General features: G+C 45.1%; 1 protein-coding gene across 3 annotated transcripts in view; it reads left to right on the top strand.

Annotated features, from left to right (window-relative positions):
• The window catches only part of TRABD2A (TraB domain containing 2A), a 62,380-nt gene that overhangs the window by 17,323 nt on the left and 28,509 nt on the right, over nt 1-16,548 (top strand). For 2 of the 3 annotated variants that reach the window (XR_002321164.2, XM_020969508.2), the window contains exon 3: nt 15,544-15,690. The exons of the other annotated variant lie outside the window; for it this stretch is intronic. Coding sequence is in view for 1 of the 2 variants with exons in the window: in XM_020969508.2 (XP_020825167.1) it covers nt 15,544-15,690 (147 nt within the window). In the remaining variant the exon portion in view is untranslated. The remainder of the gene's footprint in view (nt 1-15,543; nt 15,691-16,548) is intronic. 3 annotated transcript variants of the gene reach the window in all.

The raw sequence follows: 16,548 nt of genomic DNA, 5'->3' as shown, positions 1-16,548 counted from the left end.
TAGAAAAAAGAGGCAACTGTGGATCTCCCCAAATCATTTGTTATTAATAATCATTTCTGTCAGGCTGGCTTGAGGCGTCATGGTTTGGCCTTCTTTGGAGGTCACTGAGCTGAGGCTGGATGACCTCTTATTGGGTATATTATAATGTAGAATTCCTTTGAATATATATATATGTACATACATACATACATACATACACATACATATATGTATATATGTAGGTTGGTCGAGATGGCCTCTGGAGAGTTGGAAGGGACATTTGATCACAGATTTAGAGATGCAAGGGCCCTTAGCATTCATTTAGTCCAGTCCTTCGTCAGTAAGCATTTGTTAAGCACCTGCTATGTGCTAGGCAACTGACAGTCCCTGCCCTAGAAGAGCTCACGATCAACTGGGGTAGAAAACATGCAAACAAGCTGTAGGACTGGTAGGAAATAATCAATAGAGGGAAGGCACTAGGATCAGGATGGTTTAGAAGAGGCTTTCTATGGAAGATGGGATTTTATCTTGGACCTTCAAGGAAGCCAGGGAGAGGTCAGGAGGTGGAGATGAGTGGGGGAAGGTAGCCAGAGAAAATGCCTAGAGCTGAAAGATGGAGCGTGTTGTTTGTGTAATAACAGGGAGGGCAGCCATACTGGAATGAAGAGGATATAGAGTGGAGTGTAGACTGTAAGAAGACTACAAAGGTATGGGGAGGTTGGTTATGAGAGGATTTGAACCCCAAACAGAGGATTTTGTGCTTGATCCCAGAGGCACTAGGAAGCCACTGGAGTTTATTGAGGGTAATGTGGTCAGACCTGTGCTTTGAGAAAATCACGTTGGTGAATGAATAGAGGGATAGACTGGAGTGGGAGACCAACCAGCAGGTTATTGTAATAGTCCAGGCATGAGGTGATGAGGGCGTGCACCAGGGTGGTGGCAGCATTGGAGGAGAGTAGAGGGTGTATTTGAGAGATGTTGCAGAGGTGAAATTCAACAGGCCTTTGCAACAGCTTGGATGTGGAAGGTGAGGAGTTGAGGATGACATCTAGGTTGTGAGCCCAGAGGATTGGGAGGATGGTGGTGCCCTTAATAGTAATAGGGAAGTTTGGAAGGGTACATGATTTGGGGGACTGGAATAATGAGCTCAGTTTTGGACATGTTGAGTTTAAAATGTCTACTGGACATCCAGTTGGAGATATATGAAAGGCATTTGGAGATGGGAGACTGGAATTAAGCAGAGAGGTTAGGGCTAGATAAGTTGGTTTGAGAATCATCACCGTTGAGTTGATAATTAAATCCGTGGGAGGCGATATCATCAAGTGAAGTAGCATAGAGAGAAGAGAAGAGGAGCTAATGCAGAGCTTGTGAAAGACCCACAGTTAGTTGGTGTGACCTGCATGAAGATCTAACAAAGGAGACTGAGAAGGAATGGCCAGATAAGTGGGAGGAGGACCAGGAGGGAGTGGTGCTCTGAATACTTAGGGAGAAGAGAGTATTAAGGAGAAGGGGGTGGCTATAAAGAAGTCAGGAAGGATGAGGATTGAGAAAAGGCTGTTGGATGTGGCAATTAATCATTGGTGACTTTGGAGAGAACACCTGTGGTTGAATGATGAGACTTGAAGCCAGATGACAGAGTTATGAAGAGCTGGAGAGGAGAGGAAGTAGAAGCATCTATTGAAGATAGCCTTCTCAAGCAGTGTGGCCAGAAAGGGCACGAGAGATGTAGGACAATAGTTAGTGGGGCTGGATGGATGAATTGATTCATTTTACAGTTGTGGAAACTGAGGCCCTGAGATGTGACTTGCCTGTGATCACACAGGCATTATGTCAGTGGGCATCTGTCCAAGGTATCTATACCTGCCCTTGTCAGTGTCACTAGCCTAGATCTGACTCTCTGATTACTTGGGCTTTTCCTAATCTTCTTGGCTTCTTGGGTTCTTCCCTTGTTTCAGTCAAGATAAAGGTTGAATTTTTCAAAAGGAGATTTGCTGGGTAAAGAAGTGGGGAGTCACTCAATCAATAAGCATTTATTAAGCACTGACTATGTGCCAGGCACTGGCGTTACAGGTACAAAGAATGAAATGATCCTTGCTTGTTAGGAGCTCACATGCTAATGGGGAGATAACAGTACCTATATAGGCATGAAATGAACAAATAGAAATCTATTCAAAGTAGTTATATAGAGTGCAACTTGGGAGGGAGGGCATTTGCTGTGGGAGATTAGGGAAGGCTTTGTGCCCAAGATGTTGCTTGAGCTATATACATCTTGAAGGGAGAGAGAGATCCTGTGAGGGGGAGCTGAGGAGGGAGTGGATTTCAGGCTTGTGAGAGGGCTGGTGCAAAGGCCTGGAGAAGGAAATAGAGTCCTACATGTGAGGAATAGAGAGAAATCCAGTTTGGCTAAATCACAAGGTGTGAGAGTGTGGGAGGACCAGTCAAGTCCAGTGAGATTGGAAGGGGCCGAATAGTTCAGGACTTTAAAAGCTAAACAGAGGAACTTAGATTTTATCCTAGAGGCAGTAGGGAGCCAGCAAAGTTGATTGAGCAGGGGAGGGTGTGGTTAGAGCCATGCCTGAGGAAAATCATGATAGTTAGCATCATTGTGTCAGATGGACTGGAGTGCCGAGACTTGTGACAGGGATACTAATTAGGAGATGAGAGGGGATGGAGGTTTGAATAGTGTCAAAGTAAAGTATAATAATAATATAATTAGCATTTATATAGTGCTTTAAGGTATGCAAAATGTTTTATATGTATTAACTAACTTATCCTCACAAAACTCTGGGAGGCAGGTGCTATTAGTATACCCATTTTACAGAGGAGGGAACTGAGGCACAGAGGTTATTTCCCCAGGATCACACAGCTAGGAGGTGTCTGAGGCTAGATTTGAAGTCAGCAGAGACTCAGTGACCTCTTAGGACACAGGAGTCTTATCTTAAGGCAACTTGAGTATCCATAGAGTAGATTAGGTGGGCCAGCCTCAAGGGGCATCCTCACACCTGTGTTTGAGGACCTCTGGCTGTGGGTAGCTTTTCCTCACCTGGCTCCAGAGAGCCATTCCTTGGATTTTCAAGACATTTTCCATTTGTTTGCCCTCGTTGCCTTCCTAGACTAGAGGCTTCTTTGTCTGCTACCCCCCTAAAGGCGTTTTCTCATTCCAACTCATTTCAGCATCTGGGCTCCTGAAAGGGTGATGGGTGAAGCCGGGAAGTTATCAAGAGTAAAAGAACCTCAGCTGTTGGGGAAATAAGATTGAAGATCTTCCTATTTAATGTGGGCACATGTTTGTGTGTGACACAGCCTTGGGCTGTGGTAATCAGAGGCAATGAGTGCCCTGGGGGTGGGGGGGGGGAAGGGAAGGCCTCAGCCAAGCCACACTAGGCATGTGGCAACAGCTGAACTTGGGGGGTAACCAGTGAAGGCTTTTGTCCTTGACATTTTCTGTTGATGGCATGATTGATGGAATTCCCTGAATCTACTCGCCTGAGGGAACTCAGACAACATCCTCTCCCTCCCCACAAAGGTTTCTTTTTGCTTTTTTTTTTAGATGAGGTGATGGGGTTAAGTGACTTGCCCAAGGTCACACAGCTAGTAAGTGTTAAGTGTCTTTGGCTGGATTTGAACTCAGGTCCTCCTGACTCCAAGGCCAGAGCTCTTTTCACTGAGCCACCTAGCTGCTCCCCCACAAAGGTTTCTTGACAAGGTACCTGAAATCCTAGGAGCCACAGAAAACTCACATGCAAAACCCACATAAGTTTTCTGTTCCCTCCATGGCTGGTTCACTACTACTCACTCTCCCACGTTGACCTACATAAGCTGTAAGTACTCCGTGTGGCCAGAATTGCAGTGATTTGGACCAGAACCACCAGCATTTATTGCAGAAACACGCGATATCTGGTTGGAAATGCTGTAAAGTACAAGCTGTACCCAACAAAGGATCACCCAGCCTTTGTGCCAGTGATGGAAATCCCCATTCTTAGGGTAGGCCATTGCACTTTTGGCTAGCTTTTATTGCTGGGAACTTTTTCCTAACGTTGGACTAACATCTGCCCTCTCTAACTTCTACCTGGCCTTTTTTTTTAAGTCTCAACTAAAATCCCACCTCCTACAGGAAGCCTTCCCCGAACCCTCTTAATTCTGGTGCCTTCCCTCCCTTAATTATTTCGGTTTTATCCTACATACAGCTTGTTAGTACGTATCTGTTTGCTTGTTGTCTCACCAATTAGATTGTGAGCTCCTTGAGGGCAGGCATTGTCTATTACTTCTTTCTGTATTCCTAGAGCTTAGCACAAGGCCTGGGACGTAGTAGATGGGTAATAAATGTTTACTGATTAATTGCTACCGACATTGTTTATTTTTTTTTTAACTGTCTTTGATGGATTGATGTCAGCATAGAGTATAGGCTTGATAAAGGCTTGTAGATTGATTGATTGGTTTGATGGTATAAGGTGAAGCCTCAGATTATTTTTGATTTGTTTCTTTTATTATTAGTGGTTTGGAACAGGTTTTCATATGGTTGTCAGTCACTTGCATTTCTTCTTCTGAAAATCATTTCTTTATATTCTTGGATCACTTAATCCGTTGGGGAATGGCTCTTGGATATTTGTGTCTATCCCTTATACATTTTGGATATTAGATTTTCTTTCTTTTGAAACAGTCTGTGATTTAATTGGCATGGGATCCCAACGATCAGGTGCTTAGCCTAATGCCTGGCACACAGTAGGGGCTTATTCCCTTCCCTTTTTGTTGAATTCCCAGTGAGGACGCTCCTACCTTGGCAGATCAGCATCCGAATTGAATTGTTACTCAGCTTTCATTTTTGAAGAGGACCAATGACATCACGGGGTGATGCTGCGATTGTCTTAGAGAACAGTCTGGAGCATGGAGGAGTTAAGTGACCTGCCCAGGGTCATGTAGCCAGTTTGTGTCAGAAGCAGGACTTGAACCCGGTTGATCTTGAGGCCAGCTCCCTATCTATTATTCCATGCTGTCTCATCAGACTTTTATCAGAGATACTTGATGCAGAGATTCCATCCCACCCTTTTTATCCTAGCTGTGTTGATTTTGTTTGAGCAAAAGCTTTTATGTTTTATGTAACTGAAATGACCTCCTTTAGCTTTTAGGATGTATGTCTTTTACCAGCTGTGCTTGGTTGAGGATTCTCCAACTAGAGATCTGAAAAGTTCCTCTTCATGTTCTCTTTTTAGTTTCTTTTGGATATGACCTTTTCTTTTTTAAGTCCTATATTCATTTGGTGCTAATAGACTGGAATGGTCTCTCTCTCTCTCTCTCTCTCTCTCTCTCTCTCTGTCGCCTCTCCTCCTCTTCCTCAGCTAATAATTTTTTTTGTGAGATAATTTACCCCATTCTACCTCTCCCTTTCTTCTTCTCCGAGTATCATCTTCTCTCATCCCTTAATGTTATTCTCCAGATATGACCCCTTAATCTTCAACTCACCCTGTGCCGTCTATCTATCTATCTATCTATCTATCTATCTATCTATCTATCTATCTATCTATCTATCTATCTGTCTGTCTGTCTGTCTGTCTGTCTGTCTGTCTGTCTTCTGTCTGTCTGTCTATCTATCTATACATACATACATATAATTTTTTCCTTCAACTACCCTTATACTGACAAAGGTCTCATGAGTTATAAACATCATCTTTCCATGCAGGAATGTAAACAGTTCAATCTTAATAAGTCTCTTATGATTTCTCTTTCCTGTTTACCTCTTCATGTTCCACTTGAGTCCTGTATTTGAAAGTCAAATTTTCTATTCAGCTCTGGTCTTTTCATCAGGAATGCTTGAAAGTCCTCTATTTCACTGAATGACCATTTTTTCCCCTGAAGGATTATACTCAGTTTTGCTGGGTAGGTGATTCTTGGTTGTAATCCTATCTCCTTTGCCCTCTGGAATATTATATTCCATGCCCTGCAGTCCTTTAATGTAGAAGCTGCTAAATCTTGTGTTATCCTGATTGTGTTTCCACAGTACTTGAATTGTTTCCTTCTGGCAGCTTGTAATATTTTCTCCTTGACCTGGGAACTCTGGAATTTGGCTATAATATTCCTAGGAGTTTTCCTTTGGGGATCTCTTTCAGGAGGAGATCTGTGGATTCTTTCAATTTCTATTTTGCCCTCTGGTTCTAAATATCAGGGCAGTTTTCCTTGATAATTTCTTGAAAGATGATGTCTAGGCTCTTTTTTTGATCATGGCTTTCAGATAGTCCAATAATTTTTAAATTCTCTCTCCTGGATCTATTTTCCAGGTCAGTTGTTTTTCCAATGAGATATTTCACATTGTTTTCTTTTTTCATTCTTTTGGATTTGTTTTACAGTGTTTGATTTCTCATAAAGTCACTAGCTTCCAATTGCTTCTATTCTAATTTTTAAGGAAGTATTTTCTTCAGTAAGCTTTTGGACTTCCTTTTCCATTTGGCCAATTTTCTTTTTAGGGCATTTTTCTCTTTGACTTTTTGGACCTCTTTTGCCATTTGGGTTAGGCTATTTTTTAAGGTGTTATTTTCTTCAGTATTTTTTTGGGTCTCCTTTAGCAAGCTGTTGACTTGTTTTTCATGATTTTCTTGCATCACTCTCATTTCTTTTCCCAGTTTTTCCTCTACTTCCCTTACTTGCTTCTCAAAATCCCTTTTGAGCTCCTCCAAGGCCTGAGACTGATTTATATTTTTCTTGGAGGCTTTGGATACAGGAGCTTTGACTTTGTTGTCTTCTTCTGGTTGTATATTTTGATCTTTGTCACCAAAGTAAGATAATATAGTCTGACTCTTTTTGCGCTGCTTGCTCATGATCCCAGCCAATTACTTGAGTTTTAAACTCTTTGTTAAGGTGAGAGTCTGCTTCCAATGTGGAGAGTGTACTGTCCCAAGCTTCAGTTTGTATAGCTGTAGGGACCTGTAAATTTTCAATTCTTCCAAGGTGGTATGATAAGGGGCGAGGTGTTTACTCCTTTCCTGGCCTGTGACCACAAGTACTCCTTTCTTCACAGCCACTACAAGCTCCACCACGCCAGTGCTCCTCCTCACCCCAGCACTCCTCCTAACCCCAGAACTGTGACCCAGATCCAAATAAGGGCAAAGCAAGAGATTCCTGCCTCAGCACTGGCAAAGAGATCCCTGCAATCCCTCTTTGATCAGCCACTGGATTCCCCCTCAGTCTGTGGGCCGGAAGCTCAGGAAGCAGCTGCAGGGGGCGGAGGGGTTAGGGTTAGGGAAGTAGATGCTGGGGTAGAAATGATAGGTACCATCCTTGAACTGGTGATAGAAGAGAGGAAAAGCCAGGCATAGCCTGATGTATTCCATAGATATAGGCAGAACAGATGTGAAAGAGTTTAGAGAATGGCTAGGTAGGATCCCGTGGACTAATATTCTGCTGGAGAAGTCACCCCAAAAGGTGAGGAAAACTCTCAAGAACAAAATTCTGAAGACACAAAGGGAGGAGGAAAAATGGGAGTTGTCTAAACAGACATGTACTGAGCATTCACCAATCTCCTTTAATTAAAAAAAAAGATATATGTGTGTGTGCATGCGTGTGTAGACACACACACATATACCGATGGTGAATACAGAGAAGCAGGGAAATCCTACATAAACTGATACAGGATGGAGAAAGTAGAGCCAGTACAATATTATACACAATGACTACAACAATATAAATGAAAAGAACAATCATGAAAAAAATCAAAAGTCAATGTTATAAAGTCACATTAGAAAGACAGTGTTTAAATGTTTATAAGATTATAAAGAACAAGCATGACTCAAAGGAAGAGCTCCCATCCCGTTCCTTTGCAGAGTTGGGAGGCTCACAAGTACTATATTTTGTACATATTTTTTTTCAGACTTTTTCAATGTATTGCTTGGTTATGCTTTGAAAAAAATTTTGTCTTTAAAAATATTAGTTATTATATGGGATGGCTCTCAGGGAAGGTGCTTATTAAATACTTCCTGGATGATTGTCCTAGTTTTATTTTGCTTCCAGTTTCTCTGTGAAGGGGAATGATCTTTGGCCTGGCAAGGACAAAACAAAGATGGCAGCTAAGAGAGAAATGACATTCCAAGACAGATAAGGAGATTGTAACAGAGCACCTAATTGCCCTTGATGAATTCCTACCACTTGGCTCAGATGAATTACACTTTTGGATGCTGAAAGAACTGTTAGATGTCATTGCTGTCAGCGATATTTAAAAGATTATGGGGCTTGGGAGAGATGCCATAGAATTGGAAAAGGGCAAATATTGTCCCGATTTTCAAAAAAACTGAAGTGAGAGCCTTCACATTATAGCTAGCATTTATATAGTATTTTAAGGCATGCAAAGAGCTTTACAAATATCGTATTTGATCCTCATAACAGTCTGGGGGTCGGTGTTATCACCCTTATTTTGGCAGATAGAGAAACCAAGGCTGAGACAGGTTTAATGAATGACCAGGGGTCACACAGCTAATAAGCCTCTGAAGCAGCATTTGAATGCAGGGCTTGCTGACTCCAAGACTACCACTGTGGCAACTATGCCGCCTCCCTGCCCCCATACGATGTGATTCAAATCCAGGTTTTTGGGTTCCAAAACCAGCCTGCTTTCCCCCATCGTACAGGAGAGATCATCACACTGGGTTTCCCTGCTCACTGAAAGGCTTATTGCAGGTAGTGAATCTTGCAAGGAAGGGAAGAAAAAGAAGAATGTATTCAGAGGAGATTCCTGGAAGAGAGAGGGAGACTGAAATACCCGCAGTGGTTGAGGAATATGACTCTGTCTGCCTCAATTCTGCAAAGTGAAACTGTGTTCCATGTGAAGTCAACAGTTTCCTAGGGAAAATGTTGATGTTAGTGACAGTTTTCCTTCTAAAAATGCCAAATAAGAAATGATGTATTTACCAAAAATATTTATTACCTGTCACAATTGTCTCTAGACTTAATTATGTCTATTTTTGTTTTAAAATGTCCTTGACCCCCATTTTCCCTGGTGCAGTTCTTTATCCCAGGACCTCTTGGACATTAATTTTTGAACTGCTGTCAATCTATTTCAAGTGATGGCCCAGCAAGTTTGGGAAATCAAGCCCTAATGGGCTCCCAGAAGGGTAGTGGAGTCATAGACATAGAAAATTGCAAGGACCTAAAGAGGTTTGTACATTTTCAGACAAGGAACAGGACCTAGAGAGGACATGTGACTAGCTCAGGGTCAGTGGGGCCCAACCTGGATTAGAACTACGATTTCCTGGATTCTGGGGTCCAAGAATAGAAAATAATTTTATCTTTGAGAGGAAAAAAAGAGACAATATGAGAGAGAATCAGGCTGTAGGCGTATGTATTTCATTCCCAGTGCTTTGCCGGGTATAAAAATCTTGGCATCAGTGGTAGGACTGGGTTAGAGTTTGGCTTAGACTTCATCCAGCTGCCTCCCCCATGTCTTCTTTGAATGGAATCTTAGACCAATTATTTCTAGTTCTCATGGTTGGATTCACAGTGTAGAGGACAGAGTGCTGGCTTCTAATTCTGACTGTGCCACTTACTAATAGCTTACTAGCTGTGTGACCCTGAGCTAGTCATATGTTCTTCTTTCTCTTCAGTCTCCTTATTTGCACAATGAAGGGGTTGGAGCCAGATAGCTCATAGGATCAGAGGCGTAGAGCTGGAAGGGACCCTACAGGTCATTGAGATCAAACACCGTGCCCCCCATCTTTTAACAGATTAGGAAAATGAGGCCTACCCAAGGTTACATAGGTAGTAGTAAATGGGAGAGACACATTCAAACCCAAGGGAAAGATTGCTGGATTCAGTGTCAGAGGAACTGAGTTCAAACCTGTGTGACTTTGGACAAGTCACCTAACCTCCTAGTGCCTCAGTTTCCCCAGCTGTAAAATGTAGGGAATGGGGTTGGACTAGTTGCCCTTTGAGGTTGCTTCTAGTTCTAAGTCTCTGATTCTGTGATCTGCTTTCCCCTGTTCTCCCTTGTCTTTTTAGGGGGGACAGACTCTATGACCTCACAGGTTCCTTCAAGGCCTCCCTGACCTTGTACACCTGGGGGCTCTGCTGGGTTGTCTCTTCCAGCTCAGGAACTGTGATTCTCTGCCCCTTTACAAGGTTTCTCGTAGGAGAGAAGATGAGCATCCAGGCTTGGAGAGGAGCTCCTCTTGGTGAAGGGTGGCCCCAGCTCCCAAGGGAAGCCCTGAAAGTCTCATTCCTTTCCTCTGAGAACGTGGCTGTCCCCATTATCATGACAAAAAGGGGACCACTGACCTACCCAGCCCTCCGACTTCAGATTGGGTGGATGAGTGGGGGAGTAGCTCCATTCCCAAGGGGTGGGTCTTCTCCTAGGTCCAGAGAGGGGTCCTGGAGCCCCGAAGACTTGGCTCAGAAGAGGGAACCAGGCCTTGGTTCAAAGCAGTTGGAGAAAAGCCCATCCTCCAGGTGTTTGAAAAACCAGAGCCTCCAGTGCAGAGGGGTCTTGAGGCTCCCAAACTATCCTTCGGGGACTTGAATGGGGGACTCCACAGGGAGCTGAGGGGGGAAAGAAAGTGAGAAAAAGCCCAGCCACCCCCCCCCAAAAGCCGAGGGAACAGATGTGAGTCCCTTTGTGGGGTGGCTGGGGGCTCCCACCCCTTTCATATGCAGAGCAGCCCTTTGATGTGAGGGGGATGAAAGCAGCCTGCCAGGGGAGGGCGCGCAGGGGGGGCTTTGTCCTGGACAAAAAAGGCATCTGCCCGAAGGCCGTGCAGCCGCCCTCCCCACTGCCGTGAGGATCGTGGGCCCCTGTGGCCCCGACAGTCGGGCTTAATCGATTTTTTCCAGGGCACAAAGGGAAAGGAAGAGGAAGAGAATAGGGGTGGGAGCGGGGAGATCTGTGTGAGAGGAGAGAGAGGGGAGGAGGGGGCAGGCCTGGAGAAACGGGAGAACCGGGAGGCTCACTCAGCCTGGGTGTGCCTTGGTCCCTGAAATGGTGCTCCCTATGGCCTCAGGCTGCAAACTTGGTCTCTTACCCGCCTTCAGCCTCCGTTTCCTCATCTGTAAAGTAGAGATCTTAATGGCATCCACCTCACAGAGTTGTTGGGAGAATTGAATGGGGTAGCATATGGAAAGAGCTTCGCAATCCTGAAAGGGCTATGTAAGTGCCAGCTATGATTACAGGCGTCTCTACCTCCTCTTAAAATGATCAGGGTGGGACAGGGATGGCCTGAGGTTCCTTTCATCTCTCATTTCATTTCACAATCTGGACCTCAGTTTCCTCCCCTGTAAAAGAAGGGAGTTTGCCAAGAGGTCCTTTCTTGCTCCTAATCTGTGATCCTGACGTTGCTGAGGGGAAGATGGATTGTGGCTGTCCAGAGCTGGCCAGTGGTGGAAGAGGTAGGGAGTGGGCTCTAGGTCTTCCAGGGCAGGCCTGATAGCCTTTAGCTGGATACTGGGGGAGGGGATTTGGACCCTGGGGCTCTGAGGGGATGTCCCTTCCACCTTGGAGACATCGAGTATGGAGAGTCCATTAAAGGAGTTTGTAATGGGAACAGTGAGAAAGATCCCTTAGTAAGTATGGATGGGCCAAAGAGGGGCCAAAGCCCCATTCTCCTCGTCATTTCTCAGGGGAATTCCTGGGCCAGTGAGCAAAACACCTCTAGACCTGATGGGAAGCGTGGAGAATCATTCTGTAAGCCTCATGGAATTCAGCATCTGCCTTCCAGGGGCCTTCCAGATTCAGAGCTGGAAGAGATCTTGGTGGTCCCCAATGGGAAAGGAGGCAAGAGGAACAGAGAGGTGCTCCAGGGTGAAAAAACCCTGAGTCATGAGAATGAAGTTAGAAGAAGGAAGGGAATAAGCATTTATATGGCACCTACTGCGTGCTAAGTGCTTTTTACAAATGTTATCTGGTTTGATCCTCACAACCACCCTGGGAGGTGGGCACTATTATTATCCCCATTTCACAGTTGACGAAATTGAGGCAGATAGAGGTTAAATGACAGCCAGTATTTGATCTCAAGTCTTTCTGACTCCAGGCCCTGTGCTCTACCCAGACCCAGACAGGTAAGGGGGAAATGATGGAGGAGAGGAGGGATATATTTGAAAATGAAGGTGATCTAAAAACAAAAATATATCAAAAAATGGATCCATTGTCTCAATCTTTCCACTCCCTATTTGGTAAATGTTCTGGGTTAATCAGACTGCAGAGAAAACCCCCTGCTGACCAGTTGTTATTGAGCTAATGATATGTTCCTCCTCCCAGGTAACATAACAGTGCCTTAACCTGTCGGGGAATTACTAGGAGAGGAGAATTCCAGGCACTGACCCTGGACATGGGAGGGCCCTCTAGTTACACACCCTGAAGTTGTCAACATTGGACAGTCACTGCCTAACGCTGGCCGTAGAGATTGGGAAACAATGCGTTTGCTCCATTCGTCCACATCGATGGAAAACTGAAGCATTTCCCAGAAGATCCTGGGTTGTGGGCCTCTATCCAGTGAGGAAATAGGTGTAACTACTGCAGATCAGGCTGTTATTTGTTAATAGCTGTCAGGGAGCATGGTGTAATGCAGTGGAAAGAGCATTTGGGATCAGAGGCTCCCAGACCAGAGGATATCAAGTCGAGAGCCAGAAGCCACCCTGAAGACCAGCCATCCCACTCCCCTTATTTCCTAGAGAAGAAGACTGAGGTCCAGGGGAGTGAATTCCCTTGCCCAAGGTGACACAGTTACGTAAGTGGCGGAGCTAGGATTCAAACTCAGGTCCAAAGGTTGTGATCTTTCTGCTAAAATCCTGACTCTGATACTGCCCATGGAACCTCGGGCAGCTGGAGAAGCCTCCCACGTGTCGGTCACTGTGCTAAGGGCTTCGAGATATTATTTCTGAATCTCACAACAGCCCTGGGAAGTGGGTGCTGCTATTACCCCCATTTTACTGTTGAGGAAACTGAGGCAGAGGGAAATTAAGTGACTTTCCCAGGGTCACACAGCTAGTAGTATCTGAGGCCAGATTTGAACTCAAGTTTCTTGACTCCAGGCCAAGTGCTGCAGGCCCACTGTATCACGCAGCTGCTTCCACGACCCTATTGCCATTGTTTTTTTTGGGACTGAACCTGTGATTTCATGGGTACAGGGAATTCCCAGTGAGGAAGCTCCCTTGTCAATGTAGTTTGGCACCAGCTATGTAACTTTTAAAGAGTTCCATATTTTTTATGAATTCACCTTTTTTTAAGTGCAAGAAAATGTGACTTTCTGTGGTAAGTAGGAGAAGCAGGTCTTTATTTGGTGGTAAGTCAGGTTGTGGTACAGGCATGTTAGGACGATTCTGAGCCTCAGGCAGCCAGTCATACACCCCTGAGGGCACACAGGAGAAAGAAGCGGGTTCGAGCAACAATTCTCTGTCCATTGCCTGTTGTACTGGCGTGGTAAATGCTGCTGTGAATTCATGTTTACTTTGTACGGCCTGCTGCCCAGGCCTGGAATGCTCTTCCTCCCTCACCTCCACCTCTGGAAATCCCCTTATTCCTTTAAGACTCAACTCAAGCACCGGCCCTGGAATCATGAGTTCAAATCCAGCCTCATACCTTTGACACTTACTAGCTGTGAGACCTTGGGCAAGTCATTTAACCTGATTGCCTTGAACAAGCTGAAACCAAAACCTCAAATGCTGACTCCTTCAAGAGGCCTTTCACGCTTCCCCTCCTCCCCCATTCTTAATCCCTTCTCTTCTCTGATTACCTCCCAACTCTCTGTCAGTATCTGGATATATTTACTTATTTACATGTTGTCTCACCCATTAGTTACTGGAAAAGACCCTGATGTTGAAGATTGAAGGCAGAAGGAGAGGGGAATGGCAGAGGATGGGGTGGATAGACAGTGGCATGGAAGCAGTGGACTTGATCTCAGACAGACGTGGGGGGATAGTGGAGGATAGAAGGGCCCGGTGTGCCATGGTCCATGGTGTCATGAAGAGTTGCATGCTACCCAGCAACAGCAACACGGCAACTCCCCTCTTAGAAATATGGTCTCCTTGAGGGCAGAGACTGTCTTTTCCTCTCTTTGTAGCCCAGCACTTAGCACAGTACCAGGGCTTGATTCGTGTATTTTTGTGTTTCTGTATAGAGGAAACATCCCATAGTGTAGGGATCTGGAGTCCAACAGTCTTGGAGTTGAAAAGGAGCTCTTCATTCATTCATTCATTCATTCATTCATTCATTCATTCACATTTATTAAGCTCCTACTATGTGCCAGAATACAAAAAGAGGTGAGATGCTCCCTGCCCTTAAAACAACATGCTCAGATATATGCAAAGCAATCCAGACATATACAAACAGATATATACAAAGCAGCCTATATACAGGATTGTTAGGAAATAATGAGCAGAGGGAAGGCACTAGAATTAAGAAGGATTGGGGAAGATTTCCTGTAGGAGATGGAATTTTAGTTGGGTCTTAAATGAAGCTAGGGAGGTCAGCAGTTGGAGTGAGGAGGGAGAGAATTCCAGGCCTTGGGACAGCTAGAGAAAATGCCCAGAGCCAAGAGAGTCTTGTCTGTGGACCATCTGGGAGGCTGGTGTCACTGGCTTGGAGAGCATGTATGGGGCAGTAAGGGGAAAGCACACTGGAAAGGTAGGTGGGGGCCGGCTTAGATGACACCCAGGTCGAGCCATGCCTGGAGAGAAGGCCCCTTGCAATAGCCTGGACTAGCGGTTGTGCGGACTCCATTGGGTGACCTACAGTGAGGAGGAATTCATGGCCTCTCCAGACAGGCCGAGCTACTCCTCATCATGAGGAACGTTTTCCTTCTGTGGCGCTGGGCTGACTCTGGGAGTCTTCTCCTCGTGAGTTTTAGAGCTGAAAAGGCTTCGGTCCAGCCCTCTCGTTTCTGGACAAGGCAGCTGAGGCCCAGAGTGGATGAAGTGACTGAGGTCATAGGGAGTGAATAACAGAACTAGAGTCTGCATCCAGACTGCTCTCAACTCCTCATTCTTTCCACTAGCCATGGTGTTCCTCGACTGAGGCAAGGAAAGGGCTGTCCCAATAACTGTTCAATGTCTAATTATGTCCTGGTGTGGAGAGGGAGCCTGACCCTCAGGGCTAGGAAGATGTGGGTTCAAGTCCTGCCATGGCCATATACTGGCAGAAAGGCTCTGGTTTTTTGTTCCGTTGTTTCAGTTGTGTCTGACTTTTCCTGACCCCTGTCGGGGTTTTCTTGGCAAAGATGCTGGAGTGATTTGCCATTTCCTTCTCCGGCTTATTTAATTGATGAGGAAATTGAGGCAAACAAGGTTAAGTGATTTGTCCAGTGTCACACAACTAGTAAGTGTCTGAAATCATTGAGTCCAGCCATTTCATTTTACAGATGAAGACACTGAGGCCAAGAGAAGAGATATTTATCTAGGTCACAGAAGTAGTCAGTATCTGAGGTGAAATTTGAACCCACATCTGGCGCTTTGTTCATTATGCAGTCAGTCACTGCGGTAAACTTCTCTGTTAAGAATAGAATCATGTCTCCCCCTTCCGCTGGAGTGTGGGCAGCGTACATCTGGCTGGAGCCTACCGGTACTTTGGTCTGACTCCTTTTGTACCTTCCCTGTCCTTTTCAGGTGATCTTTGCCTTGAATCAAACCCTCCTTCAGCAAGAGAGCCTGAGGGCAGGAAGCCTCCAGACCCCCTATACCACAGAGGACCTGATCAAACATTATAACTGTGGCGACCTCAACTCCATCATCTTTAGCCATGATAACTCACAGGTAGGTCTGCACCCAGCCCTGCCCCTGCCCAGCGTGCTGCATTAGAGCTCCCTTTTTCCAGTGGACGCTTGGCTCTGGCTCTGATATCTCTCTTTTGAATGAAAGTTAGACTCCCCACATCATAACCCACTTACTCACCCCGCCCCAATCTGCTCCAGCCCAGCATTGGTTCTCAGTCATGGAAATGTCTTGACCTTGCCTCTTTGGGAGTACTAAGTCTAGGGAATAAGTCCAAATCTTGAATCCAAGTTTTTTTTTTATTATTTAACTTCTCCTTCATTGATGGGTCCTCAATGATGATTTTGTTGGTTAAAGGGAACTTCCAGGTGAAGAAACTCCCTCTTCTAATACAAGTCAACATCTTATTGCTTTTCAGTCATGTCTAGGGGTTTTTTTTTTTTTGGCAAAGATGCTGGAGTGGTTTGTCATTTCCTTCTCCAGCTCCAGGAAACTGAGGCAAACAGGGTTAAATGACTTGTCTAGGGTCACATAGCTACTAAGTGTCTGAGGCTGGATTTGAACTCAGGTCCTTCTGACTCCAGGCCTGGCACTCTATCCACTGTCCTACCTAGTTGCTATTTATAGTCTTAGAAAATTGCCTAGGTCACTGAGATGTTAAGTGACTTACTCAATATCACATAGCCAGGATGTGTCAGAGGTGAAACTTGAACCCAAATCCTCCTGCGTTTGAGGCCTGTTCTCTACCCACAATAGCAGGCTACCGTTAACATATATAGATGGGACACTAATAGGCATGGGAATTGGCAAGACACAAGCTCTGTTCCTGGGGTCAGGAAGTCTTGGATTCAAATCCTACCTTAGTCACTTAATAGCTGTTTGACTCTGGGCCAACGTTCC

Source organism: Phascolarctos cinereus, unplaced genomic scaffold, assembly GCF_003287225.1.
Source record: "Phascolarctos cinereus isolate Bilbo 61053 unplaced genomic scaffold, phaCin_HiC Scaffold_2;HRSCAF=192, whole genome shotgun sequence".
NCBI lineage: Eukaryota > Metazoa > Chordata > Mammalia > Diprotodontia > Phascolarctidae > Phascolarctos > Phascolarctos cinereus.
The sequence above is the reverse complement of the archived record's forward strand: the minus strand, read 5'-3'. Positions and strand labels throughout refer to the sequence as shown.